Source organism: Spinacia oleracea, chromosome 1 (genome assembly GCF_020520425.1).
Source record: "Spinacia oleracea cultivar Varoflay chromosome 1, BTI_SOV_V1, whole genome shotgun sequence".
NCBI lineage: Eukaryota > Viridiplantae > Streptophyta > Magnoliopsida > Caryophyllales > Amaranthaceae > Spinacia > Spinacia oleracea.
Window position 1 is genome coordinate 67,984,560 of NC_079487.1, and position 27,787 is coordinate 68,012,346.

Consider the following 27,787-nt stretch of genomic DNA (forward strand, 5'->3'; position numbering starts at 1 on the left):
TTCAACGTTCATACATGTGGTGTTCATGTTCTATCCTTTATTTTCATTCCTCTTTTGCTCATTCCATGATTCGTTGTTGTTTGACCCCATTCCCTAACCTCGTTTGTCTTTGGTAGTTAGTTTAGTTATATCAGTTTTAGTTGCTTAGTTGACTTTCCAACTTGTTCCGGCCTTGCTTATTGATTAATTAGCATTAACTAGTGTACCTTAGTTCTTGTGGATTTCGACCCTTACTTATCGGGTTACTTGTGTCTAGTGATTGGTTTAGGTTTTTGTTTGATTTAGGAAAGCTAGTAACGACCTAGTTTTTCCCCGGTCAGTATATAGCAAGTTAACAACACTTTTACCCATTCATTTAAGGGGTGAGTCATCCTTTCCAATTTCTTTTCTTTTACTTTCTTTTTTGGGCAGGTATGGTGACGAAAATCAGCTGTCCCCCTGCGTTGTATCACGCCTCCTGCATTCATTGGGGATGTTGGGCCATAAACATTGAACAAAAGAAATTGGGCTAAAATATTAATGAAAAACGATGTAGATTGAAATACTTCCGGGTCGGATTCGGACTCGGGTCGGATCCGATGCAGACTTCATATCCGACCTGCTTCCCATTCAGATTCGGACTTGTACTTTTTATTCGCATTCGGATTCGGATTCGGATCGGATATTTTATTTCAGATCGGATTCGGATTCGGATCTGACAATCCCCTGGTTATCGCCTTACCCTTGCACTTTGTTCCTCTGTCTCTCACTCACACGGTCACACCAAACAAAAATAAAATAAAATAACATATCAGACTCGAAGAACCAGAAAACCAATGTCACCACCTTCCGGTGGCCGTGTATGTGTACAACGTCTGAGTCTTGTGAAAGGCGAGCACACTTGACACAACAGGACCCCTCAGTCTGTCTCTCACACTCCCCGACTCCTCGTTCAGTCTAATATTGGGAATAACAATGAACAAACCTCTCCTCTTATCGTCCTTTTTGGTGTTCATCCTCTCGATTTTGCTCCTCCCTCATTTGTCCAGTTAATCACTTTCAATTACCTTTTCTCTATTTTCTTCGAATGACTAATATTATTTCAAATTTAATTCTAATTTTTTTTATTCTTTTGCAGAGTGGTCGAAATTGAAAGTAGCAGAAGTAGCAGATTTATTGGTCACAAATGCATTCATATACACCAGTGACCCTTCTTTCCCTTTCGCTAATTCCATGGCTATTAAAAATGGCCGAATTTTGGGTGTTGGCAACTATTCAGTTCTTCAGGTTTCTGGGGTTATTGAAAATTAATTTTATTGAATTTTCCCTTGAATTTATTTTATAGTTATACCGTTTGAATTTAGTTTTATGATGTTTGCATTGAAGGAATTAGAAGGGAGCACAACGCATAAATTGAATTTAGAGGGAAAAATTGTGGTTCCTGGATTTATTGATTCCCATTTGCACTTGCTTTATGGTGGATTACAGGTTTGTTTTAAGGATTAAAATGTCCATGCTTGGGGTCTTTTTTGAATGTGTGTGTAGGGATGTAGACAGGATTTGATCACGGCCTTTTGGTTTTAATGTTTTATTCTTTGAATGTATATTGACCCCTTTAACCCTTGAGGGTGCTGAGTAGTATGAAAGATGAACTTCCATGTATCAACACAATAGTTTATCATTAGTTAGCTCCCGTGCAACGCACAAATTCATTATTTTTTTTTATAAGCATGTTGATTTTGAAATCTGACATCAAAAACTGGAAAATATTTTTTGTAGTTTTTATATTTTTAGTTTTAGTTTTCTAAAAAACATAAAACCCGAAACAAAAAACTATAACTTACAGGGCCTATAAAATTTTGCTTTCCAATGCAAACGTAAAAGGAGTTGCATTTAAATCCAATAAAAACAATAAGAAGAATATGGTACAATAAATTATTCTTGGAAATAATAACGATATTAAAAACAATAAGAAGAGGTAGTAAAACTGAAATTAGTTGAACATAAAATACAACAATAGTAATGTCACATTGTGTATTTGATTTTTTCTTGAAACAAATTAATAATCAAAGTTATCAAACTTTGGCTTTAAAATGTCAAATAGGATCTAATTTTTTTTTCTTTAAAAGAAAAGTTAATCCACAATTATCATCATATAGTTTCTTCTAAGTTCATGTATTATAGTGATAGAAAGTAATTGTTGAAGTTGACAAAGTTTGACAATAAAAATTAAACGTGATTACATTTGGATGGAGAAAGTTTCTACTAGGTAAGGCAAGCACTGTAAAGTTTTATGACTTGAAAACTATAAGCTGTCTTGGATCCCAAATTTACCCATTTGGTTTGTATTGTAAGGAAAAAGTTCCCTTTGAAACGGGTTCAATGCGAAAGCAAAACCCAAAAGCAAAAATGGCACTCTTATTTAACAGCTAAAGAAAGTAGTTTTTTCTACAATTGTTGAAATGATGACCAATCTGTTGGGGCTATGCTATTTGAGTAGGATGTTATAGGTGAAGCTGTTTGAACACTAATTTTCCACAGCACTTAGTGGTATTACTGCTAGCCTGCCTCGGGCCACTATATACTTGAACAATACATTTGGTTGTTGTCAGTCTTGTCACTGAAATTTGGTACCTGTCATCTCACGTTAAGCAGATGATGCAAGTGGAACTCCATGGTGTCCGTACGAAACAAGAGTTTGTAATGAAGATTGAAGCCGCAGTCAAAAGTAAGTTGCTTTTAAGAACTTAATAATATAAAAAGGCCAAATAAGGTTACGCATTATGTAATTACAAATTGCCTAATGAAAAATTATTGCTCTGTACTCCATGCATCACAAAGTGGCATTGCCTTGGATTTAAGAGATTAAAAAGAACCTAAGAAATTAAATTTTAGTGGATTATTAAACAAAATATGAATAAGGATAGGTATTATCAGGAAGTTGTTTGAAATACACCTGAATGGAAAGTTGGATAATCATTGTGAAATTAAGGGAGAGTTATTGTTGTCTTAAGTCTTAACTGACCACTATTGAAGCCTGTTTTCTTGACCTGTCTTGCTGCTAGAAAAAGCTGAAATAAATTAGTGAGAATATTTCTTTTTTGAAGTCTATGTTGTTTCAATATTTATTATCTCTTACAATATTTCTTCTATAATATATATACATTTTTCTCTTATCTTACTTTCATTAATTCCACTTTCTCTTCCTTGTTTTTTTTTTTTTGACGATCTCCTACGACGATTCATGTTAGCCGACCCCAAATCATGTTGGGACTAAGGCTTTGTTGTTGTTGTTGTTGTTGTTGTTGTTGTAGTAGTCTATGTTGTTTTCTGTAAAAATATAGGTAGGTGAACCATAACTGAAATTTTCATTTGATGAAAAACTATAATAATTAACATCATCCCTGCACCAGAGTGAAACAGAAAGAATTCTTAAAAGTAGCCATTAAAACAAACCCTGTATGGACAGCAATGCAGGCAAGAATATTAGTCACAAGTTATGTTACTCGGGCTCGACTATTTGTGTCTGACATGGGTACATTTCCAAGTGTACCGACTCCATTTTGTGATATTTTTTTAATGATTTTGGCCCAAAATAATCTGTACAACTGTCCTTCCCATGTTAGAGTGTCGAGGATCCGATATGCGTACTTGAGGTGAAATGAAGAGTCCAACTGTCCAAGTGATATAGGTTACAAGCACAATCTATTGTGAATTTAGTCAATCTACAACCACTGCATGTGATTGTGATAATGAACTGCCTAAGATGCTCAATGATAAAACAATTAATGCAATTGAATTGATACAGGAAGGCAAGCCTCTTATATTATGGCCTCAAAGAACTCTAGCAGTTAGAAACCTAGAATAGAGAGATATGAGAATAGAGAATTAACGGGCCGGGCCGGGCCTACTTTATAATTTTTTCGGGCCGGGCAGGATATTAAACGGGTTGTGACGGGCTGAGCTTTCTTTGAGTATGTATGTATTTCAAAGGAATAAAATAGCATCACCTGAAAGCATAATCCGATAATCCAACAATTATTGAATAGGTCCAAGTCACACAGTGGCATTGACATTTGAATTATGCAATATACAATGGTAAACGCCTTATACGAATACTTAATCTCCTTTAATTACCGACAATTCCAAAAGTCAGAAGAGATCTTTTACAGGATAAAATGGAAGTTAAATTTTTAAACCATACCCCACTGCTAGAAAGAAAAGATCTAAGAAGGTGATCTAAGAAGATAACAACAACAGTTCTATAAAGTCAAAAGCAACAGCAGCTTCACACAATGAATCAGGGCATCGCACCATCGTTGATAGCTTCTTCAATGTAGTCTGAAAAGTAAGACAAATAGATCGAACCAATAAGATTGAGCTTTGGAAACACGATATCAAAGAAGAATTAGGAGTTTTATCAGACCTTTCCAGCAGAAATTACAGATTTGATGGCCACAAGAAACAAAAAACATGGAATCTGTTGGATAATCTACCAAACATATACTGCAAGCAATCTGTAACAAAGAGAAAGTCCATATCAGTAGATGGTCTAAGGATTAAAAGTGTGAACAAAACTGGTGATAAAAACAAAATGAGTATTACTCTCATTGTCTTCATCATTTTCAATTATTTCTTCATCACCCTCATCATTTTCATTATCCAAGTCTTATGCAATGCCATTTTCATCACTTCCCCAATCTTGAACACACACTAATGCTTGCACGGTTTTTTGATTTAATGAGCTACGATTTGGGGAAATAGTCTTCTCTCCAATGCTAAAAACCGACTCCGAAGCTACCGTATTAACCGGAATAGTTAGTATATCCCTAGCCACTTTTGAGAGCTCCGGAAACCTTATTCCATTTTGATGCCAATACTCTAACACATCCAATTCCAAATTCATATCAAGAGGCTCCTCTTCTAAATAAATTTCAAGTTGTGATTTTCGAACTTGGCTCATATTACTTTTTGGATTATAACTATGATAATCATCAAATTAATTATGATGTTCAAATTCACTACTAAGAGGAGAGGGAACAACAGTAGGGTTTGCCCGGTTCTAATTGAAGGAGAGAGGGGTATTTTTATCCTTCTTAGCAGGTCCTTGAGTTTGAACTTTTGATTATCTAAGAGAAACTCCATTGCCAATTTCTTGAAATCCCAACAGATACAACCCAGGGTATTCAACCATTGAATACCTAACACCGTGTCACAACCCCCTAATGAAATAACATCACATAAGTTAAGAATTGCTTTCCTTGATTTCCCAAGAGAACTCTTTGCATTGATACTGACATATGATATGATTTCCATCCGCTAATGTCAGTGCTTGGGACTCCATACCCTTGCACTCACACCATAATTTCTTAGCTAAAGACAAATCTAAGAAATTATGTGTGCTGCCAGAATCAATGAGAATGTGTAATGGTGAACCATTCACAGTTCCTTTGATTCTCATAGTGCTGAAGTTTTGCTTACTAGCCAAGGCATGTACAGAAATGCAAGTTGTCAAATCAGTAGCCGTGGCTCTGTAAATTTACACTTATGATTCCTATCATAAGGCTGATCACAATAATAGCAAAGCTCTTTTGCTACTTTTTGTCTCACATCAGCTTGAATGTACTTGTAAGGTCTTTTAGTGTGTGGGTTTGTTTTACTTAAGGGTTAGACAGAATAGGTGGCTTTGAATTTGCAAACACAGCCACACAGGCACAAAATTCAAAGGTTTGTTCAATGTTTGGCTTGGATAAGAGATTCTGTAAGTTTTAGGCTGATTGCACTAATAGACTCTTTGTGGACTTAAAAATACTGTCCAGAAAGTAAGAATCGGTGAAAATGTGATTTTGTTGCAGCATTAAGGACCTAAAATCCTCAATAGAACCAATTTTTTGCAGCACCGTTACAACCCACCTCATCTTTGAACCTAGCCGACAAATCCACCATAAAGTCTGACCAATCTACATTTCTCCTAAAAGTTAGGTAACTAGACATCCATTTTTCTTCTTTTTCAATTATATTCAAGCTAGCAAGGTCAATTTTCTGGTCTTTTTCAATTTTACACAGGGTGAAATATTTGTTGCACTTTTTAATCCACATTCTTGGGTTTGTTCAGTCAAATTTAGGAAAGTCTAGTTTAGGTACATACCCTGGATCCTGGTTGGATTGCATCCATCACCTTGTAATCCACCATCCTTGGAAAAAGATGAAGAGAATGTGTTCCTATTTTCCTCAGCTGATTCAATCTCCCATTCATTTCTTGGAGTGAGATCATCACGTCCCTCAATGTATATCTCGCAGCAACTTTGGGCCTGCTGTTCCACCTTTTTTCCTCTTGTAGCCTCAATTGTTCCTCCAGTATAGACACTTTTCTAGTGATTGCTGACAATTTGTCAAGCACCTGATGTGCAAAGCTGGGTTGAAGCTCTAACAATGGTGTATAATAGAGATTGAAGCAGCAACTGCTCAAATGGCTCTGATACCGCTGATACAGGAAGGCGACCTTCCTACATTATGGTCTCTAAGAACTCTGACAGTTGGAATAGATGAGAGAGAGAACGATAAAATAAGGGATGAGAAAAAAAGAGTAATTGTATTGTTTTTCTCAATGATCGTTACAAGCTAGAGGGTAGCCTATTTATATACTAGTCATCTAATATAATACAGCTCATCAACTATCTATCAGAAAAAAAAATTAGAAACAAAATCAGTTAGAATTCTGTTTAACCAATTTTGCCTCCAAAACTACTTTGTTAGAAAAGTCAAAGTCAACTGAAATTTCCCTAACATGAATCCTTTGAATATACTAAGGCGAAATACATTTTACGACATATGGATTCCAACAACTTAGTACATTTGATGGCCACTCCCCACATTTCAGCTTCTGCAGTAGAGAAAATATCTTATTTATTCTTCAGATAATTTCCCCGTTACAGGAAAACATGACATATTTTATTTCCTGTCAGTGACAATTTTTGAATACATATATACTACTTATATAGAAATGACTCTAGGCCATTGAATTAGGATAGATCTAACGCGTGATTAGCCGCGTTCATTATTGGCAAAGTTGTAAAAAAAACAGATTTTTTATACAAGTTAGAACATGTTACATATTTATTTAGAACCTGTGGTATGTTTGTTTAGAACATGATGTATGTTTTTTTAGAACATGTTACTCCCTCCGTCCCTTAATACTCGCCCCGTTTTTCTTATAACATTGTCCCTTAATACTCCCCATGTTTCTATAAATGACATATTTTTATTATATTATATCATTTCTCTCACTTAATCAAGGACCCACTCATTCCTACTTGAACATTAAAAAAATTCAACCTCCACTCCCTCATCAAAAAACATTTCTCACTAAATTTATTTTAAAAAACACCTCATTATCAACTACCACCTAATAACTTAATAAGTCAATTAAATTGCCGAAACTCTGTGCCGGTCAAACCGGGGTGAGTATTAAGGAACGGAGGGAGTATGTTTTCATAACAAGTTGTATGTTTTTTCAGAACATGAAATAAACCATACATCAACTTCAACTCCACTTCCTCCATTTTCGCTGTCCAAATTTCCCACATTTTTTCAAAATTAATTAATCTTTAATCTTCAAATTATTCAAAAGTTTGTTATATTACTTGCATATAATCTTCTACATTTGAACTAGAATGAACCATTTTTCATCTTAATTCTAAGAAAAAGACCTTCATTCAGTTTTTTATCTCCTCCTCTTTCTCTCTCTTCTTTCACCATTATTAGAGTAGTTGACCAGTCATGTTTATGATGTACTGTTAAGATTGGTTGAATTTAAAGAACTTTGTTGAGTTTGAGGTTAAAGCTTCAATGTATTCTATTCTATTTGAGGAGAGAGAATGAGTGCTTTTTAGTAGAAAAAAAGGGAAAAAGTAAAAAACTTTGTTGAATTTGAGTCTAAAGCTTCATTAATTCTATTAGAAGAGAGAGAATCAGTATTCTTGAGTAGTAACGGGTTTCAAATTTCACATAATTGGGAATGAAAAAGAAAGAAGAATCTAAATTATAAACTTAATGAAAAAATAATCAATAAATTTTAGAACATGAATTGTCACAGTTGAAAACACGAAGTACGAGATGTAGAACATGAGTTATCACAGTATAGAACATGAAGTTTAGCCTAAATAAGTTTAATTTCAAAAAAATTGATGAAGGATTTAGTTAAACTTGTTAAGAATTAATTGAATTCAAAGAACTTTGTTGAATTTTATTTAATGAACTTCGTTGAATTTGAGCTTGAAGTTTTAGTAGAGCCGATTTGAAGAGAGAGAATGGGTATTCTTGCTAGAGAAAGTGGATCTTCTCTAGGAAAGGGAAACGGAATTGAAAAAGTGGATCTTCTTGAAGAAAGGGAAACGGAATTGAATTCATATCTATTGAATTCATCATTGAGTCGGATTTCAGAAAATTTGATTAATAATTTTGTTGAATTTGTAAAGAATTCCGTTGAGCTTGACCTTGGAGCCTCAATGGAGTCTACTCGAGGAGGAAAATTGAGTTTTTTTGAGGAGAGAGTACGAGTAATAGAGGAAAGAGAAACAAAGTTAAATTTGTACTTAATGAGTTCAACATATACAAGTCTAATTTGAGAAAATTGAATGAAGATTTTACTTAAATTCGAGAAAAACTTGATTGAATATTAGTTTGGAGCTTTAGTGGAGTCGTTTTGAGAAGAAAGAAAAATTTAGAGCATAGCACCTAATTTGTAGAACATAGGGTATTCACATAAGGAAGTGTTCTCACATAAGGGACGTGCTCTACTAGTTGATGTTCCATTTTGTCAAATTGGAACAACTCTACGTTGAATATAGAGTCTGAACATTGATGAAGCTGGTAATTCTCATCAGATAGTTTGAGGCCACCTTTTTTTGTGTGAGTAAAACATTCCTTTTGAGCAAAGTACAGAAATAAGACATTCCTTTTGAGAAAGTACAGTCTGTGAATTTGAAAATACGTTGTACGTTTTATCAGTGTATAAAAAGGCGCGCCTAGGCTGTGAGGCGCAAGGCGATTGGAGCCAGCGCCTTTTATTGTCTAGGCGAGGCGACTTCAATGAGGCGCACCTAAGGCGCAAAAAGGCGCAAAAAGGCGCACGAAGGCGCAAAAAGGCGCACAAAGGCGCACTTTGAGGCGCAAAAAGGCGCACCTACCAAGAGACACCATTTTTTCACTTTTTTTTTTCACTTTTTATTAGGGCGCCTCACTTCAATGAGGCGCACCGAGGCGCACCGAGGCGCGCCTAAGGCGCTGGGAACTCCAAATCGCCTTGTTGCGCCTTGAGCCTTTTTATACATTGGGTTTTATTCTCAGAGAGAAAAAGAAAGAATTGGACTAGAGCATCAGAAATTTTGAAAAACTGTAGAAGGTTTTTATTTTTATTTTTAAATAGAGTTTGATATCATTTTTCTCGCATATTTTTCTTGTGTGAAGGTGTCTCCTCTCCTCTGGTTGGTCTCTTCTTTTCAATCAACATTAATTTCTTTTTTATCTGAAAAAACATTGCAGGTAAGAGGGAAGGAATCTGGGTTGTTGGTGGTGGATGGAACAATGACCTTTGGGGAGGAGAACTGCCAATGGCTAATTGGATTGATGATATAAGTCCTCAGAATCCTGTAAAGTGAAAATAAATTTTACGTGGTTTGTTGCAGCATGATACTATCAAAATTTTAAACGACTCTATTTTGCAGGTTTGGTTATCAAGGATGGATGGTCATATGGGCTTGGCTAATTCACTGGCAATCAAGATGGCTGGAATTACTAAAGAAACAAAAGATCCACTCGGTGGCACAATAGTCAGATGGGCAGATGGAGGTACAATTATCAATTGTATTTTGAAGCATCTTTTTCCATGGGTGGTGGGGGGGGGGGGGGAGGGGGGGAGAGAGTTAGCTGATTGTTTTCCAAGTACTAACTTGTAGAATATAATCCGATTATTTTCCAAATTCCAATTTTGGAGATTATTTTCCAATAATATTTTCCAATAATATCCGGGTGGTATCATTCATTTCATTTCTTTTTTTAGTGTATGTGTATATGAGTCTTGGAAAACAAATGAGCTGTTTATTTTCCAACTTTGGTGATTATTTTCCAATAACATCTTGGTATCATTCATTTCTTCCTTTTTTTAGTGCGTGAGTGTGTGGTGCGCATAAAACAAAAACTCAAAAGGAAAATGCATAGTTGCTTAGAAGGAAGAAGTTCAAGAACACATTTCTAAAAGAAATATGGGTTTATTTCAAAGCAATAAGCTTGCCACTCCTTCAAGTAGTAGGGAAAATGAAAATAAATTAAATAGAAAAAATATAAAAGGGGGGGGGGGGGGGGGGAAGGTGTAGAAAGTGATACAAGTTAGAACAAAGAGCTGATATGTTCTTCAATAAAACTAATCATAACAAGAACAACATTAATGTACCAGGAAGAAATATCATCATATTTCGAACATCAACAAATATTGAATCGCCTTGGGTACTAGAATTCACGGGCGGATCTTCTTGATGGCTTGGGTGGGCCCAGCCCCCGGGCAAAAGATTTCGTAGTATTTCCTCCGATTCTTTTTAGTTGCAACACTTTGCTTTTCACGCTTGCCAATGCAGATAAACAACAACAACAATAACAACAACAACAAAGCCTTAGTCCCAAAATGATTTGGGGTCGGCTAACATGAATCGTCTTAGGAGATCGTCATTGTCACCAATCAAACCAGAAAGGAGCAGGAAGTAAAAAGAAAAAACAAGGAAGAGAAAGTGAAATTAATGAAAGTAAGATAAGAGAAAAATGTATATACATTATAGAAGAAATATTGTAAGAGATAATAAAAATAAGTGAAGTTTAAAATAAATGAATAAGTAAAATAAGTACATTTCAAAATAGCATGTAAAATTAAAAAACTTTAAAAGAATTTCAAAAATAAAAATAAGAATAAAAAATTAAAAAAAATAGAAAGAAACAGAAACATGAAAGCTGTATAAGTCAAATGAAGTCATCAATGTATATTCTCTCCCTCCACTCTGTCCTATCCAACGCCATATTTTCTTCGATCCCAAGAAAGCTCATATCGTGCTCAATCACCTTCCTCCAAGTTTTCTTAGGTCTTCCCCTACCCCTTGCAATTCTATCACTTTGCCACCCTTCTATCTTCCTAACAGGGCCATCACTTGATCTTCTGCTTACATGTCCAAACCATCGTAAACGATTTTCCATCATCTTAAACTCAATCGGTGCAACCCCCACTTTCTTCCTAATAATCTCATTCCTCAAACAATCCTTTCTTGTATGCCCACACATCCAACATAACATGTGCATCTCCGCCACATTCATCTTGTGCACGTGACAATGTTTCACTGCCCAGCATTCCGTGCCGTACAACAAAGCCGATCGAATTGCCGTGCGGTAAAATTTTCCCTTCAATCTTTGGGGCATGCCTGAATCACATAGGAAACCCGTGGCACGCTTACCAATGCAGATCTTGAACAATTAATATATTTAATTGCCGATAAGTAAAAATTATAAAAAAATTAATTTTCGCAAAATATACATTAATACGAATCTAACAAGATCCCACATGAATATGTTTTTTCTAAAGTATAGATCATAAAAAATAAACAAAGTAGATTATGTGAATAGTTAAAAAACAAAGTGTTGCAACTATTTTGAAGCGGAGGAAGTATATTTTAAGTTCTGCCCCCCCTAAAATTTTAATATAACTGTATAAATTACATACTATACCCCTCTCGTAAAACGGTTCAAGATCCGCCACTAGTAGAATTCATAAAGCTATAATCATCTTGTGCATTCAAGCAACCCCAGTGTGTTCTTTAACAGAATTAATAGTAGGTCACAAAACAATAATCATTTGGGCATACAAGCACCCAATGTGTTCTTTAACAATATTAATTCTAACCCAGAACAAGATATTATTACATTGAATTTCAGCAAATATTGAATCACATTGGATACCAGGATTCATAAAATTATTATCATCTTGTGTATTCAAGAAACCCCATTGTGTTCTTCATAGAAATTAACAGTACGCCATAAAACAGTAATCATATTATGCATTCAAGCAGCTACCCCAATTGATGAGCATACATGTGTCTTGGGGCAGATCTTTCTTCTTCCTAAACCAGTGCTGAAGAAAATTAACAGAGCTTTGTAAATGACTCAAATAAACCTGGTTATGTTCAACGGGAGAAACTGTGGTCCGAAGACAGCAGGTGGCCCGGGGTTTAGAAATGCAGTATTGTGGAACATAGCAGTAATTGGTAAACTAGTCTGGAGTATTGCACAAAATCAAGACTCGCTGCGGGTTAGATGGACTGATGGGTAGGTGGGGTGTATATCCAAAACAAAGACTCAGTAGCAAAAATATATGATCAAGTTGCAGGGGATGGGCTTATAGTGTCCCAAAGCTTATAGTGTGTGTTCTGTATGATGTTGAATAATGTGTCGGTTTCCCGAGTGGAAGACAAAATAATGTTCACAGTAAGGACTTTGGGGGTTTATAGGTTTCAACTGGAAGCTCTTGTTGTAAGAGCCCTCGGGTTAAGAAAGTACACACGCGGTAAAAAAAAGGCGGCGGCATCAGGGGGTTAGACGGAAACTGCTTGTTTTTCTTGGTAAGGTTTTTTTTTTGGTAAAGTAAAGATTTTTAAAAAATTGGAATTATACCAGGTTCTGATGCCTAGCCATCTCAGAGTGCTCTGAATACAATCACAATTTGGCATAGACTGCTTGTTTCACACTAGCCCATTGAACTATGTTAACAGGACCAGTTGTGACTCTTGTGAGTTTATGAGCTTTCTGAATAGAGTAAACACTCTCTTTACCTAGCACATAAATCTCCCGCTAGCATTCTAAGATAAATTTTATATAGGGCATTAGGGCTGCTGTCAGAACAACAAATGATATTTACGAAGATGATTATCTGTTCTCTGCTCACTGTTGAGAAAGCTTATAAACTCACAACGGGGCCCATTGACATAGTTCAATGGGTTAGAGTGGAACAGGCAAACTGTAAATCTATACTTTACCCAAAAAAAAACTTACCAAGAAAAAATAGCAGTTTCCGTCAAACCAGTTTTACTACCGCCTTCGTTTGCCACGTGGTTGCTTTCTTATCCCGGGTAGTCCAGGACTTCGTTCAGTTTCTTCAACAACTCGACGAAGGAGGCGTGCATCCAGTACCCATCCCTAGTGGGCATGATAAAGCACCAGACAATAATGAGAAGAATTGCAACTTTTCGTTGCTCATCACCCCGTTTACAATCCTTTGAAATTTTCTTCAACTCGCCCATACCGGACCTAATATGTGTAGGCCTCTTGCCGAACACCCTATTATAAGCCTTCTCGATAGGACAATTTTTGCAAAGTACCGGTTTCCCGGAAATTGGCAAATGGGTCAGGAAAAGGACGTCTTCTAAGGTAAAACTAATTCTACAAAGGTTATCGATCAGGATTCAGGAAGGCTCAACAAGGTCGAATCTTTTTAGAAAAATATGGACAAGCGGAACCAAAAGACTAGGCTTGGTAAAAACAATTATTGGAACAGACTCATAAGGATCACGTCACTGTCCAGGAGTCTAGTTTGAAAGGAGGATTTTCCAAGACTGTTGTACAAAGCATTTAGGGTGTTCATGTGACCCCTCATAGATACTTCTCCGCTCCTGCACCCTGTTCACCTGGATAAAAGAATAAAAGAGGGGTTAAGTAAGGTAGATAGATATCACCTATGAAAAGGTATTTACTACTTAGTCCCTGTCTTTGGTAGTGTCTTTTCATACTCAATATTACTTTGTGACTACTGCCATGTCAAGGAGGCAAGAAAGCTATCATCTTGATACTTAGTCCCTGACATTGGTGTCTTTTTATGGTAGAGTGTGTTGGTCAATAGTATTCTGAGTACTAAGTATATTGACATTGTCTTGTATCTTGGTTACTACACTTATTTCCTTGTTGCTTTCTTCATCTAGAGCCTACCGGGTTGCTGATAGATGCTGCAAAGAAATTTATTCTTCCCAGTGTCCCAGAACCCACCATTGATGAAAGGAGGGAAGCATTATTAAGGGCCAGCAATTATGCTTTGACCAAAGGTGTGACAACAGTGGTTGATATGGGAAGATATGTTCCTGGTTCTTCAGCAGAATTGCCATGGGAAGATTTTACAGGTTCTGTATTATAAACTTTGCTTGCACTGTGCAGTACTGTATTTCTGAAAATTGTTGCTTTGTACTCCCTCCGTCCCAAAATATAGTGGCTGTTTACTATTTTGGGTGTCCAATAATGTTGTGCCTAGTTTGACAATCTCTTATTTAATCAATTAATTTTCGCCTAACATACCCTTATTAAACAATTTAAATACCCAATTTGTCCTACTTTTACCTACAAAACATGTGTCCATAATCAGTGCTTGTACTATGGAAACTTGTGTTGTTGATTTTTTTTTATTCAACATCCCCCCCTCTCTCCTCCATACTTTTTTTGTTTTTTTCTTGTTTACAAAATAAATAAGCTGTGTACTTTTCTAGTAAAATACAATAACATTAATTGTCAATCATGTCATTTTCCAAATTCCTTAATTCCTGTGAAAAATGTCAAACGGGCAGTATAAAATGGGACGGAGGAAGTAAAGTAGAAACCTTGTTTTTGCTCGAGAAATATGGTGATTGTCTACATGCTATTCAATACTCACATATTATAGCTGTTTTAGGTAAGCTATTAGGATTTAGGATAGTCATTTTCAGGATAGCATCTGTAAGATTTCTACTTCTTCCATCACATCTACTTTCTATTAAAATATAATAGATAAGCCAACAACTAGTTATGGCATAAAACTCGGTGAAAATCTTAGTGCGACGATTAAATTGGGACAGAGGGAGTAGCAAACAAATAATGTCAACATATTTCCTCTCTGGCTGAATTTTTAAATTGATTTTCCTCCTTCATATTGTTTTGGCAGATGTCTATAAATGGGCAAATACCTCCGGAAATATGATTATCAGAGTTTGTCTGTTCTTTCCCCTCGAAACCTGGTCACGTTTATATGTATGTATTATTAAATCATCTTTAATTTGTTTATTGACTTTATTCTAATTCTACACTGAAATGTCAGTCTATGTTTGTTTAACTTGTGATGGTCTTACATATACTGCGTTAATCAGGATCTTGTGCAGAAGACAGGTCATGTAGTTAGCCAATGGCTTTACCTTGGTGGTGTCAAGGCTTTCTTAGATGGATCGTTAGGCTCAAACAGTGCCCTCTTTTATGAGGTTAGCATGCATAAGCCATATCTATGCAATTATTCAGATAGGTTATTTTAATGTATGAGTGCGTAGGCATCAGATTTTAGCAATTCTGGTAATAAATGGGGTTAAAATTATGATTATGGTGAACAATATGAATGCTCGAGTCTTGATAGAAGTCCTATTTACTTTATGTACTTGCTTGAGCTTCTATTCTTTTTAGGATGAGACAAATGGACATATCGCACACATCTGCGATTTATATTCATCCTTGCAGTGTACTTTTTGGCCATATATCTTTGTTCACCTGAAAGATGTCACACTTAAGTATATGAGTCCCCTATGCAGCCATATGCTGATGATCCTGACAGCTATGGCCTTCAAGTAGTGGACCTTGACGATCTAATCAACATGACTGCACTTTCTGACAAGTCTGGGCTGCAGGTGGTCTCTTGACACTGCATCTAGTTTTACTCAATAGAAGCTACAGGGTAGGACAAAACACTATAAGCGCCTTTCATGACTATATCAGGTCGCAATTCATGCTATTGGTGATATGGCAAATGACTTAATCTTGGATGTGTATGACTCAGTTGCTTCTGAAAATGGAGAAAGGGATAGAAGATTGAGGGTAAGAAAATATTCAATGCTAATCACTAAGTGGCCTGCAATAATGATGATGCCAACGTACATTGCTTCATGTTTATAGTATAACTATGAGTGTCATGATTTCCTGTTCTTGGTGATTGATTTCAGATTGAGCATGCTCAGCATTTGGCACCTGGTTCAGCTACTCGATTTGGCAAACAAGGAGTTGTTGCTTCAGTACAGGTTTTGATTTAGTTTCACGAGTTCGTCCATAGTGGAACATCTTCTTGCAATTTCTTTTTTTTTTTCTTTCTTTTTTTTCTTTTTTCTCTGCATCTTATGATTCCAGATCAAGAGAATATGGATTACCATTTTCTTTACCCATGACATTTCTGTCTCTTCCATTCCATCAGTTACTGGGAAATTGTTCCTAGCTCCTGACATAATTCCTTGTAAAATTTGGCAGCCTGTGCACCTTCTCGACGATGCGATTTCTGCAGAAAAAAAATTGGGGAAGGAGCGGGCTGAACATGGATCTTATCTCTTTCATTCACTTCTAGCAAGTCATTCACTGCTAGCTTTTGGCTCTGATTGGCCTGTGCGAACTAAACTTTTCATTCTGAGCATTACTATTTTGTTTTTGTTACTTTCCCAAGTGCTAACTGCTATTTCTATGGCAACATTGTAGGTTGCAGACATTGATCCTTTGAACAACATTAGGGCAGCAGTGACAAGGATTCCACCAGCGTGGGAAACGCCATGGATTCCATCTGAATGCCTCACACTCAATAATGCACTTGATGCGTAAGGCTCATCTGTTTATCTTGATATTTCTTAAGATCTCCTCTGTCATTGATGTTTCCAGTGAGCTTGCTATTTTAATTTTCTCAAATCTCACAGTGCTGGATATGATGATGGTTCTGAATCTGGTCTGCTCACGTAAAACCTCAAATATAGGGTATTAGGGTATTTCTTCTGTTAAGTACAGAGTGTATATTTCCAGAAGCACCATTTTGATGTAGTATGTCAAGCTTAGCTTAACTCTAGAATCTAATCATTGTGAGAGATTTATCATCACTTGCCAGAGGGGGCAGACACAAATACACACACATCTAGTTTTCTACTGAATATCAGCAATTCAGCACCCTGTCAGTAAACATCACAAAAAAATATTCCTGCTTGCAGGCACACGATTTTAGCTGCTCGTGCGTGTTTTCTTGACAAAGAAATAGGGTCACTATCTCCAGGGAAATTGGCAGATTTTGTTGTACTGTCCACAAACTCCTGGGAGAAATTCATAGCAGAAGCTTTTGCTTCTATCGAGGCTACATATATCGGTGGTGTCAAAGCATATCCTGCAAAGACTGCAGTGTGACAGTCAAGGTCAGATTTATATTTCTTTTTGTGAACATCATAGTAGGAACACCTTTAAAAGCTACATGTCTTGGTCAAACATATGTAATATGATTTTTTTTGGCATGCCAGGAGAAATGTAAATCATGTCTCTATGCATGCTTGTATTAGGGTTGTATAGCGGAAGCATAATGATAGTTAAACGGTATATGAGAAAGTAAGAATCGAACATAGTAACACGAGGGATAGTCTCTATAACCAAGGCCATTTCAATCATTCAGGAACTGGTGGAACTAAGCCCCTTAGAATAAAAAAGGCACAATTATAAATTATAAATTATAAAACTAGCTACTTGTACATTCTAATCATTTTGAATAGTATAGCTCCTTATGTATGGGATGATCAAATTAGGCTTTATGAGCAGTTTTTGGTCTTTGATTTCCCCTAACTTGCAAGTACCTCGTCTTTTGCCTCTTTTCTGGGATTTCATGAATGGTTTGATTTTCATTTTGACTTTCGAGTTTTTTCATCATTTTAAAATAATTTAACTTCTTAGGCATTTTCATTTTAACTCATTTTTCTTCTCTTATTTCACGTAGCGATAAATTTCACATGCAGGGGTATTCGAGCTTCATATATGCCTATATTCCATGGTTTACAAGAATTTAGTGTAACTTTTCTCTTTGATTGTGTTGTCACTTGTCAGTACCTTTGGCAAGACCATCTCAGAATCGAGAGGGGAAATCTATGGATGAATTGGAAAGGAATCGAGAGGGTGAACGGTCGACAACTCCCTCCCATGGGAGGATCCATGATTTTGTGCCACCGAAGAATTTATAAAGTCGTTGATTTGCTAACATGTTAGAAAAATAGTATGGTGTTGATAATAACAACAAGCAAGAAATAATACCTTATATTATAGGGCGATCAAGGTGCTTAAGGATATGCTCTTAGGGACGACTGATTTCTTACGATTGGGCCTCGTTCATGAACGAATTTCTTAGAAAACTACCACTTTGAACCCAACAAATATTAATAAATGCAGAATGAAATGCGTAAGGTTAACAAAAAAGAAAAATAAAATATTGTTGACTGATATATAATTGAAATTGCACAAACATTAAAGGACAACTTTTGTGTAAGACCGCCTTATCGGAAAGACCACTTTGATTGCTTAACTAATTGATTTCATTGTTTAACTAATTAGTTTTAGTGCTTAACTAACTAGTTCTAGTGTTTAACTAAATATTTCCAATGTTTAACTAATTAGTTTCAATGCTTAACTAATTGCTTTCATTGCTTAATTTATATGACAACGAGGTGGTCTTTCTTGTAAGATCGCCTTATGTAAAAGTTTGTAAACATTAAATCACGAGTATGTTACTTCCATGGTTGAATGCTTAGAAAAGTATATTGTCGCTGGTAACTTGAGTTCTTAAATATGTGGGAACGTGAAGGACCACTCTATGATACTGCGAGGCTATTAAGCCTAAGGCTAAAACTAGAAAAAGCTAAGAAAACTAGAGATGTTCTGAGTTGTGATTTTAGTTGGGGCTCTCTTTGATCGATGTTGCTTGCTATTTATACTTCTTTTGGAGGGAAGTTATGGTTAGAAGACAGTTATTTCCCTTAACCGCCGTAGTGGGGAGGAGTAATGCACTTGTGGTTAAGACAGGTCCTGCATCCCGGCCCCCTTCCCCTTATGTTTAGGAGCGGGATCCCCCCAAGCAAGGTGCGGCACCAGCCGGAACGCGGAGAGGATTTCCCAAGTTGAAGTGACGACAGTGGACGGTATGAAAACCATCCCCCGAAAATGCTCGTTCATTGAAGTTGGGGGTTAAATTGGGAGGGGAAATGAGGCTAAATGGGCAAATCTCTTCTCCGCAGTTCATGGCCACATCATCCACTTCCCTTCTTCTTCACCTAGTATTCGCGGCTTCTTTGGTGTGACTAACGCTGGATTTGCACTCATGGGCTTCAACATTTTTCTTGCACTGATCTTTTCTTTCTTTTTAGACCTTTGTGGTTTTTTGGCCCTAACCATATTGCAACATCTCGACTTCAGGACACCAATAATTAGATTAATTATCTTTAATTAGTAGTGGAAACCTAGCTAAACTTAGTCGGAGTGTCACTTCTCTTATCTCCCTCGCGGGAAATACAAGGTGTCAAGGCGATACAAAACTTCTTATTTTACCAAATAAACTTTATCATAGTAAATACTCTTGGCAATGATTGAACCTTAGTAGTATAAATTAACTCAATTCTTGAAACTAACTAGAGTTTAACTAGTACTACCATTTATCACTAGTGAGACATACTTATTCTTACTAAACATCGTCAATTTGACTGTCACATCCTCACACTAAGGCATCCCATAGTCTTCATTGTACTTAAAACAAAAAGCAACATCGTGAGCCGAGACCCAATAGCATACTACCCTAACGTATATTAATTTCAATAAATTTTATTTAATTTGCAAATAGAGAATAGAATCTAATAAAACACTTTCATAAACTCATTGAATTAAAACAACATTTATAACTTCAAACTTTAGTTCTCATTATCTTTTATAAAACATTCATTTTACTTGGTAACTGGCAAGTATAGCCTTGCGGGACGTCTCCCACCTTGAGATAGTTCTCAAGGAGCATCCTCACTTGTTCAACCCGTTGGAAATATTTTAGGGAAGTTTCAACCCATTGGAAATAAGAATTTGAGTTTGTATTATTTCAGGAGAATTTCAACCAAATGGAAATTCGAATTTGTATTATTTTAGGGGAATTTTCAACCCATTGAAGGTGTAATGGAATATTTATGGGGAACTTCAACCCGATGTGTTTGAACTTGGAACATTTTGGGGGTTTCAACCCGATTTTATTTTGGACATCGAAGTATTTCTGGGGATTTTCAACCCAATTGAAATTTGAAAATTATATGTGATATTGTTTTATTTTGGAGGACTTTCAACCGGATTTTAATGTTTGTTTTGAAATATTTTTGGGATTTTCAACCCTTTGGTAGTATTTTAGGGGGATTTCAACCCATTTGAAATTTGAAAATTGTACTTGTATTATTTCAGGGGAGTTTCAACCATTGTATTGTTTGATTTTGAATTAGGAAATATTTTGGGGGGATTTCAGACCTTGGAAATTATTTTGGAATTGAATTTGAGGATTTTGACTCGATGGGTGTAGGCAAAGATTTTGACTCGTAGTTTGAACTTGAGGGATGGGAAAGGTTTTTTGAATTCGGCATTTGTAGCTTGAAAGTTGACATTTCTAATTTGGATTTGGAAAGTGAACTCGAATCTGAAATTGAATTTGGATTTGTACTTGAAGTGGCATTTGAGCGGGGGAATGGGAAATTTTTTTGTTTTTGAAGTTTGAAATTGTGTTTGAGGAACTCGAAATTTGGACTTGAAAATTGGACTCGAAGATTTGGAGTTGTATTTGAAACTTGAAACGTGTATTGTGAGGTATTGACTCGGAATTGTAGTTGAGGATTGGATTAGAAATTTTTATTTGAAACTTGAATTGGAAACTCCAAATTGTATTTGAAATTTGGACTTGAAAATCTGGCATTACGACGCCATGATTTAGACTTTGAAATTTGAATTGAAATGACCAAGGGTTTTTCACTTGGAATTTCGGCATTATAACACCTTGGCTTGACTCGAGAGGTTAGGCTCTGCGTCAGGCGTGTTTGGGGGGTTTTTTGAATTGAACTTAGTGACATTCCTAAATGATGACCCTAATCGGCGATTTATGCATTAGACTCGATGATCCTCCTAGGGTGTTTGGTTTACCTAGTTGGAGGCTAAGGGGTTTGGCAAACCTAGATCTCAAAGTTAGTCATTCACGCGTGCAAATACGCCCACACAATATGCACAACAAAGCACATAGTCACACTAACATGAATATGAATGTGACATGCAAAGTTCTCAAACTAAAGGTGGTCTAAGTTCACCATGATGCAAATGTCGGTTTAGGGTGGAAAAGGATCCTTGACGAAGAGGGAAATTCGGAACAAGGCTCCCCCAACCAAGGGGAGACGTATGTTTGCGAACACCCTCTATGTATAAAAATGTTGAGAGCATAATTGACAAATGTCAAGGTTTGATACACTAGGAAATGGTCAAACACTTTGGCCAGGAGCCACAATATTTGTCCCCCATGGTTTACCTCGAATGTAGAACACATTTGTATGAAGTACAAAGTAGAAAATTGAACTTATTTTCGAAAAATGCATGCAACGCCTAAGCAACAATTGAATGAGCAAAAAATACAACAATTATTTTGGTGCTCGTTCTCGAAGTTTGGGAGCTGCTTTTCAAAGGACAATATTCGAACTAACTCCCGAGGTGAGTCTCAAAGGAAAAATGCGCTAAGGCCACTACCAGCCACTACCAGCCACTGCGCCAGACACCCAAGACTTGGGCCAGGGGTAGTTGAAAAATTGCGCCATGGGCTGGCCTTTGCGCTAGACGCTTGAACTGGGCAGTGGCCATTTGAACAGTTTTTTTCATGTGATCACAATGTTTTTATAGGACGTCCTCAGCGGAGTCGCCAGATTGCAGGGGGTTGGATTTCTCCCTTTTCCTGGTTGGAAGTTTTCCGAGAAATAACGATTTTTAAATGTAAGTTTTAGAACATTGAACTTGTATTTTGAAGTGCTTGTATGATTGAACTTTGAAGAGTTTGGATGATTGAATTTTGAAGACATTTGAAGATTGAATTTTGAAGGGTTTTGTGTTTCGAAATGGGCAAAGCTTCGCTGCTGGATTTTTTTGTGTTTCTCCTCTTTGTGTGTGGAAAATGGGGGGTATTTATAGGAAAAATGGCGGAGTAAAGTTGGACCTACGCCAGGCGCAAACGAGGGAGTGCTCTAGGCACCAATCCTGAACCTGCTCCAGGTGCACCTCCTACACGCATCGAGACAACTATAGTCGTCCTTGCGGTGCGTTGGTGGCCCAAGGTGGTTTTACTATTCCTTCCTTTTGGCTTGGTTCTTAAGGAATATTATTTATGTCTTTGAAAGCGACGTTTTTGAGACATTTTGCGATTTTACGAATCAGCTTCGAGTTTTGCTGATTTTGCTCGGTTTTGTAGGTGGGCGCCCAAGATGCTCGGTTTTTTGGGACGGCGCCCGAATTTGAGATGCTTTATATGATTTTGAGTGGAAACGTGCCTCAGAGACTGATCGTGACATCTGTTTCACAAGATTGTACTGGAATTTGGAAATGTGTTTTAACTTGAATTGGGGTCCGTGATTAGATTTGGACCCAAGGATTGTATCTTTGAATTGGAAGTTCGGATTGGAAATCAACTTGGGGATTGAATTTGTAGAGCCTTGAATTAAGTAATGGAATTGGAATTTTGGAGTTAGAATGTGTTTGAATTGGAATTGTGTTTGCTTTGGAATTTGTACTTGAATTTTGAATGAAAATTCTGAATTGAATTGAATTACGTCCTTTAATTTGCAACCGGTCGCTTGCACTTAGAGATTAATCGTCAAAATCTATTGGTTGTATCGTCATTGGACCATAGGGGAGACACATATTAGGTGTCTACAATTACATGTCGCCCCCCATTAGATGGCAAGAGACATGGAGCCAAGTCATAGTCACATTGACATATAATATTTCCTTACGAAAACATGAAGAAATACAAGCATCCATGCTTGAATCCGGCCATATAACCTCATGTTCAGGAGCGTGAACATTAACCATTAATTCCAATAACATAACTTATGATATTTAAGAGATTCAAACATACTTATAATATGTTTATCAATAACCCGTAATAAAACTTTAATGTCTACCATAATTTATATTTTAATAATTTCTTATGAAACTAAATTATACTTACCTTTTTTCCTTTTCATTTACGATTTTTATAGGTTCGTTTACAATTACGTTATTTTTTTAGCAAGCCAGTTCATTTACATTTACTTACAGCTATTAAAAAAAAGAGTGATCTATCTATTTATATATTAATAGGCGTTTTAAAGAAAGTTTACGTTACATGTCGTGCTCTGTTTATGAGTCGATCACTCCATGTACTCTTCATAACATGGTTTACGTGAAGCTTGAACCCCTGGCCTTGATTTTAAATAATAAACCATTTACCACTAAGCTATTACTCCGTACATGTTTTGTAATCCCCCGTAAATTTATACATTTTATTAATATTTGTTTTACGTATAGTTAATTATATTTAAATAGAATTTACGAATTTTAGAAATAAATATGTAATTAACGAATATTTATTTTTATACGTTTTAAATATTTCAACGATTTATGAAATTAAAATAATTTTAGAATTTTATGCTGAAAAGATTTCGAAATACGAAAACTCGTTGAATTTGAAAATACTTCTAATCGGTTTTGGATTCAAACATTAAACAAACAATTTTAATCCTAGCCCAATTTGTAAACCCCACAAGTAAATAAACCCAAACCCCAAAAATTTACTCACAATAATTCTCTCTCCACTCAAACCCACAACAAAGAAAAACAAAACAAAGTTACGTACTCCTAATTCCTATCCTCCTTCACGTGAACCTGCACTGCCGCGCTACCCTCCTATCCCGCCGACCAGCCTAGCGCTTCCTCCCTCTCGTTCTTCCTTTCGTTTATGCAATCCTTCCTCCTTGCGCAAGCCAGCAGCAGAGCCACCAGCACCACCGTACGACCACCTGACACCGACCACCGTACTCCTCCGAAAAGCGACGTCGCCCAGTTCTGCTGCCGCGCCGCCCTGCCGCCGGCCAGCACACTCTCTCCCTCTCTTTTGGTTAATTTCTTAAACCCTAAGCTATTTTAATGTTTTAATTACGTTTTAATAATTTAATTTATGTTTCTTGAATTAAATTTATGATTTTTATGATTAAGTTATGAATTTTCAAATTATATATTTTGATTAATTAATAATTTAATTTTCAGATTATATAATTGAATTAGAATTAGAATTTTTATTATTCAAAGCATGAAATTTTAAGGTTTTATTGGTTTTAATAGTTTTGAAATCATGGTAGGATGATTATAAATTATTAAAGTTATTGTTTTTATGATTTCAAAGTTTTGGGAGTAGTTTGAAATTAGTTATATTGCTGAAAATTTAAAGTACGATGTTTGCAAAGAGTTTTCAACGAATTTCAATCACTAATTCAATAATTGTTATGCTAGGAAATCAAATATTCAAGTTTTGTTATTGGAGAAAAGTTATAAATATGTTTAGGATGTAGTTAGAATGTGTTATTATAGCTGTGAACGATTAGAAGTTGATTGGGAATCCTTGTTGGTTGTTTTTAGGCGGAGAATTCTCAGTAGGCCGGCGACTTTTGAATTATTGAAGTGGTCTTGCAGTTTTTTTACACAAGGTACGTACATACCTGTGTGCTTGGAATGTGTGTTATCTATTGAAACCAAGTTGAAATTTGTTGATGAACTTGATTATGTTGGAATTACATGTTTAATATTGTTGGATGGACATGTTGAACATATATATTTCGTTGTGAGTATTATAACATGTTAGTATGGATGATTGATGCAAACATGTTGGTTGGGAACACTAGATTATTTTATTCATATATTGATTAAGGTCGATTGATCGTTGTTCCCTTTTAGCTTTTCACTACTTTATGAGGGCCGAGGACCTTGTTCAGTAAGTTGAAACCTTATACCCATATAGAGGGGTTGATCAGTATTAAAGGAAAGGTTGAATTTAATTGGAATGAGTCTTGATTGATACCTTTGTGATCACTTATTTAATTCCAAGATAAAAACAGTTGTGAATAAATGTGGATTGTATGCCTTATGTGATTGTTGAGTCATAACAGAGTTTCAATTTGTAAATCATGTAAAGTGAAATTGAGTAGCAATAGCTTTAGACTGTGCAAGTCTAAAGTGATGGACAAACAGGAGTTGGGGTTCATGGTGGTAGCCCATGGCCTTTATCTCGGACCGGATTGATCACCGTGTCCTATTTTTATTCAAACGTTCCTCGATATCGCAGGTCACTGAGGTTACGGAGTCGCGCCTGTACCTCGTCTTCCTTAGTGAAGCTTCTAGCTAGAAAACTCGGTCCATTGCCTATTTCAATTAAAATAATATTATTGTTATAAAAGTCTAGTCCAGTCTAGCCAAGTGTGGTCGTCGAATTATCATGTTTTGTCTGCCCTTACTTATGTTTAATAGTATCATGTTAGGATTGCTATGGTTTTAGTATGTAGTACTCAGCTTTGCTGATTACGTGCTTTGTTTGTGTGTGTTGATCATGGCTATGCCTTATTGATCCTGTGATGACCCATCTTTGGTGAGCAGTCTCTAAGGATCAATAAGTGTTGCCCATCTACAGGTTTGAAGATGATGCATCATTGGGATCGAGATTAGAGAGCTTGTATTTAGATTTGTTTTGCTAAGTGATTTGGTTTGTTAATTTGGACTTGAAATTTGTCGTACTATTCGTATTTCCTTATTTCCGTTAAGTGGTTTTTGGACTTAATATGTAATCGATTATTTATAAACCTAAAAGTTAGTTTTATGTTTTCCGCTGCAAAATTCTGAATAAGCCGTTACGTTTTCACACGGGCGATAATACTTTGATAATTCTCTATAGCTATATTTATAAAAAGGGTTATTTTAGAAAAAGGGAATTGTCGGGGTGTTACAAAGTGGTATCTAGAAGCTAAGGTTTTACTTTAATAAATTTTTAGGCGCCTAACTATCTAGTATTTAAAATAAATTTCTTAAAATCGAGCTCCTACGTATTATAGTGTTATAAAAAATTGGTACTTTTTTTGGGGGGCCGAATTCCTTTTATCTTGTTTGAAAGCATATAACATTAACTTATTTATTCGAATTAAAGTGATAGTTTCGAAATTTTTATTTTTCTTATTATTTATTATTCAAAAAAAAAATTGGTACATGTGAGGGGGTCGAAAAAGCACGAGGCTAATGCGTGACCTCGTCCCTCGTGGGTGTGACGCTTCTTTTTGTCAAATCAAGTGTAATTGGATTTCCTGTGAGTTTACACCCAATTGACTAGTAATATAGGAGTCACCATTCAGTTTTTAACGACAATGAGAAAAACTGACAAAACTCGGTTATCGTGACATAAAGGGAGTGCAATTATGTTTGACCATGACGGCCGTAGGTTCCCTTGTGATCCCTGGTGGTGGGGATCGCTCAACGTACACCCGCAGGGTAGAGATTGAGGGTTCGGGGGACTGTAACTACCGAGAGGAGTACTCGCTCTTCGATAACTCCAGAGGCAGAATATCCTTACTATCTCAGCATAAATAATTGAAGGGACATGCGTTAACTATTAAACTAATCCGAGTTGATTTTAATGATATGCAACATATAGTACTAGATCGAACGCGATTATCTGATTTAGATTGTTTTAAGGGACCTAGCATGATAATCCAATTTTCCAAAAAATATCATATTTGTTAAGCGTGATCGAACAATCATATTTTAGTTAGTTTAACAGTTCATAAAAGGGCGAGGAAAGCAATTAAACCATGGAAAAGGGACACATTACGACGCACCCTTGAGAGGTGCGTCACGGTTCTCAGAAAACTAACCACTTTGACTTTGCTATTTCTCCTTTTATTTAACGAATCTCAAATTATGGGACGGGATACGTTCTGTTCGATTTATGGATCGATTGCGACAGAACGCGTGATCAGTTTTGCAGCGTGAGGCTTAGACTTAGGGGTTTAGAGTCAATACTCAGAATATAATTGTGTGTTGTGTGTTTCACGTCGAACTTAAGGGTCTATTTATAGGAAAGAGTGGCGTAGAAAGATAGTTTTTCAGGAATTTGAATACGAAACGGATTAGGAAAAGAATCCGTCCCAGGTATTTTCGGCGCCCAGCTCTGGGCGTCAAAGATTTCGGCGCCCAGGGCTGGGCGTTGAAAATAGGGTCTGGCAGAATTCTTTGTCAGATTGGACTCTAGACTACGGAGTTCATTAAGAGACTTAATCCGAGTTATTTGGTGCGTATCAATTTACGACGGAATGCGTCTGGGCCCTTTACGAACTCTAGGTTCGTTATGAGTTTAATTAATACGTTAACTCTTTTATCGAACAGCGATAGGAATAGAATTTCTTTTACAATTTCTATCTCTTTTAGGATTTATGTTGGAGTGCAACACCTAATTCTGACAGGTTTCTATATTTTATGACTTGCCACTTTTAACAACTACCCATTACGGCAGTTACTATTTTTAGCAGGTTTCCATAAATAGCAGGTTTCTATAAATAGCAGGTTTCGGGTGAAATGAAAAGGGGAATTGAGATTCGTTATTTTATAGGAGATGCGTTGTCAAGTGGAGATTTATGTTTTCATCATCAAACCTTCCCTTTCGGGAATGGGGACAAAAGTAGGTGTCTACAGTTAGCCCCCACTTTGACTGAGTCTTGGATTAAGACGATGGTCAAAGTATTAGACGGAGTGCGTCACACAAGCCATGGTGACCTGTTTTTTGCGAGGGTCTCACGAGCCCCCGAGTGATAACATTTGACTTAAGGGTCATCACTTGAAGTGTCGACATATCCCTCACGTGTCATTGGGATTTGTC

At 36.4% G+C, this 27,787-nt stretch overlaps 2 protein-coding genes across 7 annotated transcripts; one reads left to right on the top strand and one right to left on the bottom strand.

Moving 5' to 3' along the window:
* The first annotated feature begins 734 nt into the window (after positions 1–734).
* On the top strand, positions 735–25,770 carry LOC110798692 (protein LONG AFTER FAR-RED 3). 6 transcript variants are annotated; one of them, XM_056832284.1, is made up of 15 exons: positions 735–1,027; positions 1,118–1,266; positions 1,366–1,467; positions 2,632–2,707; positions 9,523–9,629; positions 9,705–9,828; positions 13,986–14,180; positions 14,972–15,057; positions 15,174–15,281; positions 15,603–15,698; positions 15,787–15,885; positions 16,011–16,085; positions 16,309–16,440; positions 16,531–16,646; positions 17,814–18,141. In XM_056832284.1, the coding sequence occupies exons 1-15, from the start codon at positions 955–957 to the stop codon at positions 18,058–18,060; spliced, it is 1,785 nt and encodes a 594-aa protein (XP_056688262.1). In that variant the 5' UTR covers positions 735–954; the 3' UTR covers positions 18,061–18,141. The 6 variants fall into 6 exon arrangements, 5 of the variants coding, with proteins under 5 accessions (XP_056688262.1, XP_056688337.1, XP_056688371.1 ...); XM_056832393.1 differs by having other exon boundaries at positions 736–1,027; positions 17,902–18,141; XR_008923803.1 differs by lacking the exons at positions 15,603–15,698; positions 15,787–15,885; positions 17,814–18,141 and adding exons at positions 17,028–17,225; positions 24,511–24,578; positions 25,522–25,770 and having other exon boundaries at positions 737–1,027; positions 2,635–2,707.
* LOC130463337 (putative E3 ubiquitin-protein ligase ARI6) lies at positions 4,087–6,588 on the bottom strand. Its single transcript, XM_056832447.1, has 3 exons — positions 6,128–6,588; positions 4,406–4,496; positions 4,087–4,320 (listed from the first exon to the last, which is right to left on the bottom strand). Exons 1-3 carry the CDS (start codon positions 6,251–6,253, stop codon positions 4,280–4,282), a joined length of 258 nt encoding a protein of 85 aa, XP_056688425.1. The 5' UTR covers positions 6,254–6,588; the 3' UTR covers positions 4,087–4,279.
* Positions 25,771–27,787: the final 2,017 nt, after the last annotated feature.

Excerpts from the sequence above, each read along its gene's own strand:
- LOC110798692 (XM_056832284.1), top strand. The coding sequence starts at position 955 with ATGAACAAACCTCTCCTCTTATCGTCCTTTTTGGTGTTCATCCTCTCG. Across the intron at positions 9,829-13,985 it reads AGTCAGATGGGCAGATGGAG|AGCCTACCGGGTTGCTGATA; the intron begins GTACAATTATCA and ends TTCTTCATCTAG. Across the intron at positions 16,441-16,530 it reads CTTTTGGCTCTGATTGGCCT|GTTGCAGACATTGATCCTTT; the intron begins GTGCGAACTAAA and ends GCAACATTGTAG.
- LOC130463337 (XM_056832447.1), bottom strand. The coding sequence starts at position 6,253 with ATGATCTCACTCCAAGAAATGAATGGGAGATTGAATCAGCTGAGGAAA. Across the intron at positions 4,497-6,127 it reads CAATCCAACCAGGATCCAGG|ATTGCTTGCAGTATATGTTT; the intron begins GTATGTACCTAA and ends TCTTTGTTACAG. Across the intron at positions 4,321-4,405 it reads CTGTAATTTCTGCTGGAAAG|ACTACATTGAAGAAGCTATC; the intron begins GTCTGATAAAAC and ends CTTACTTTTCAG.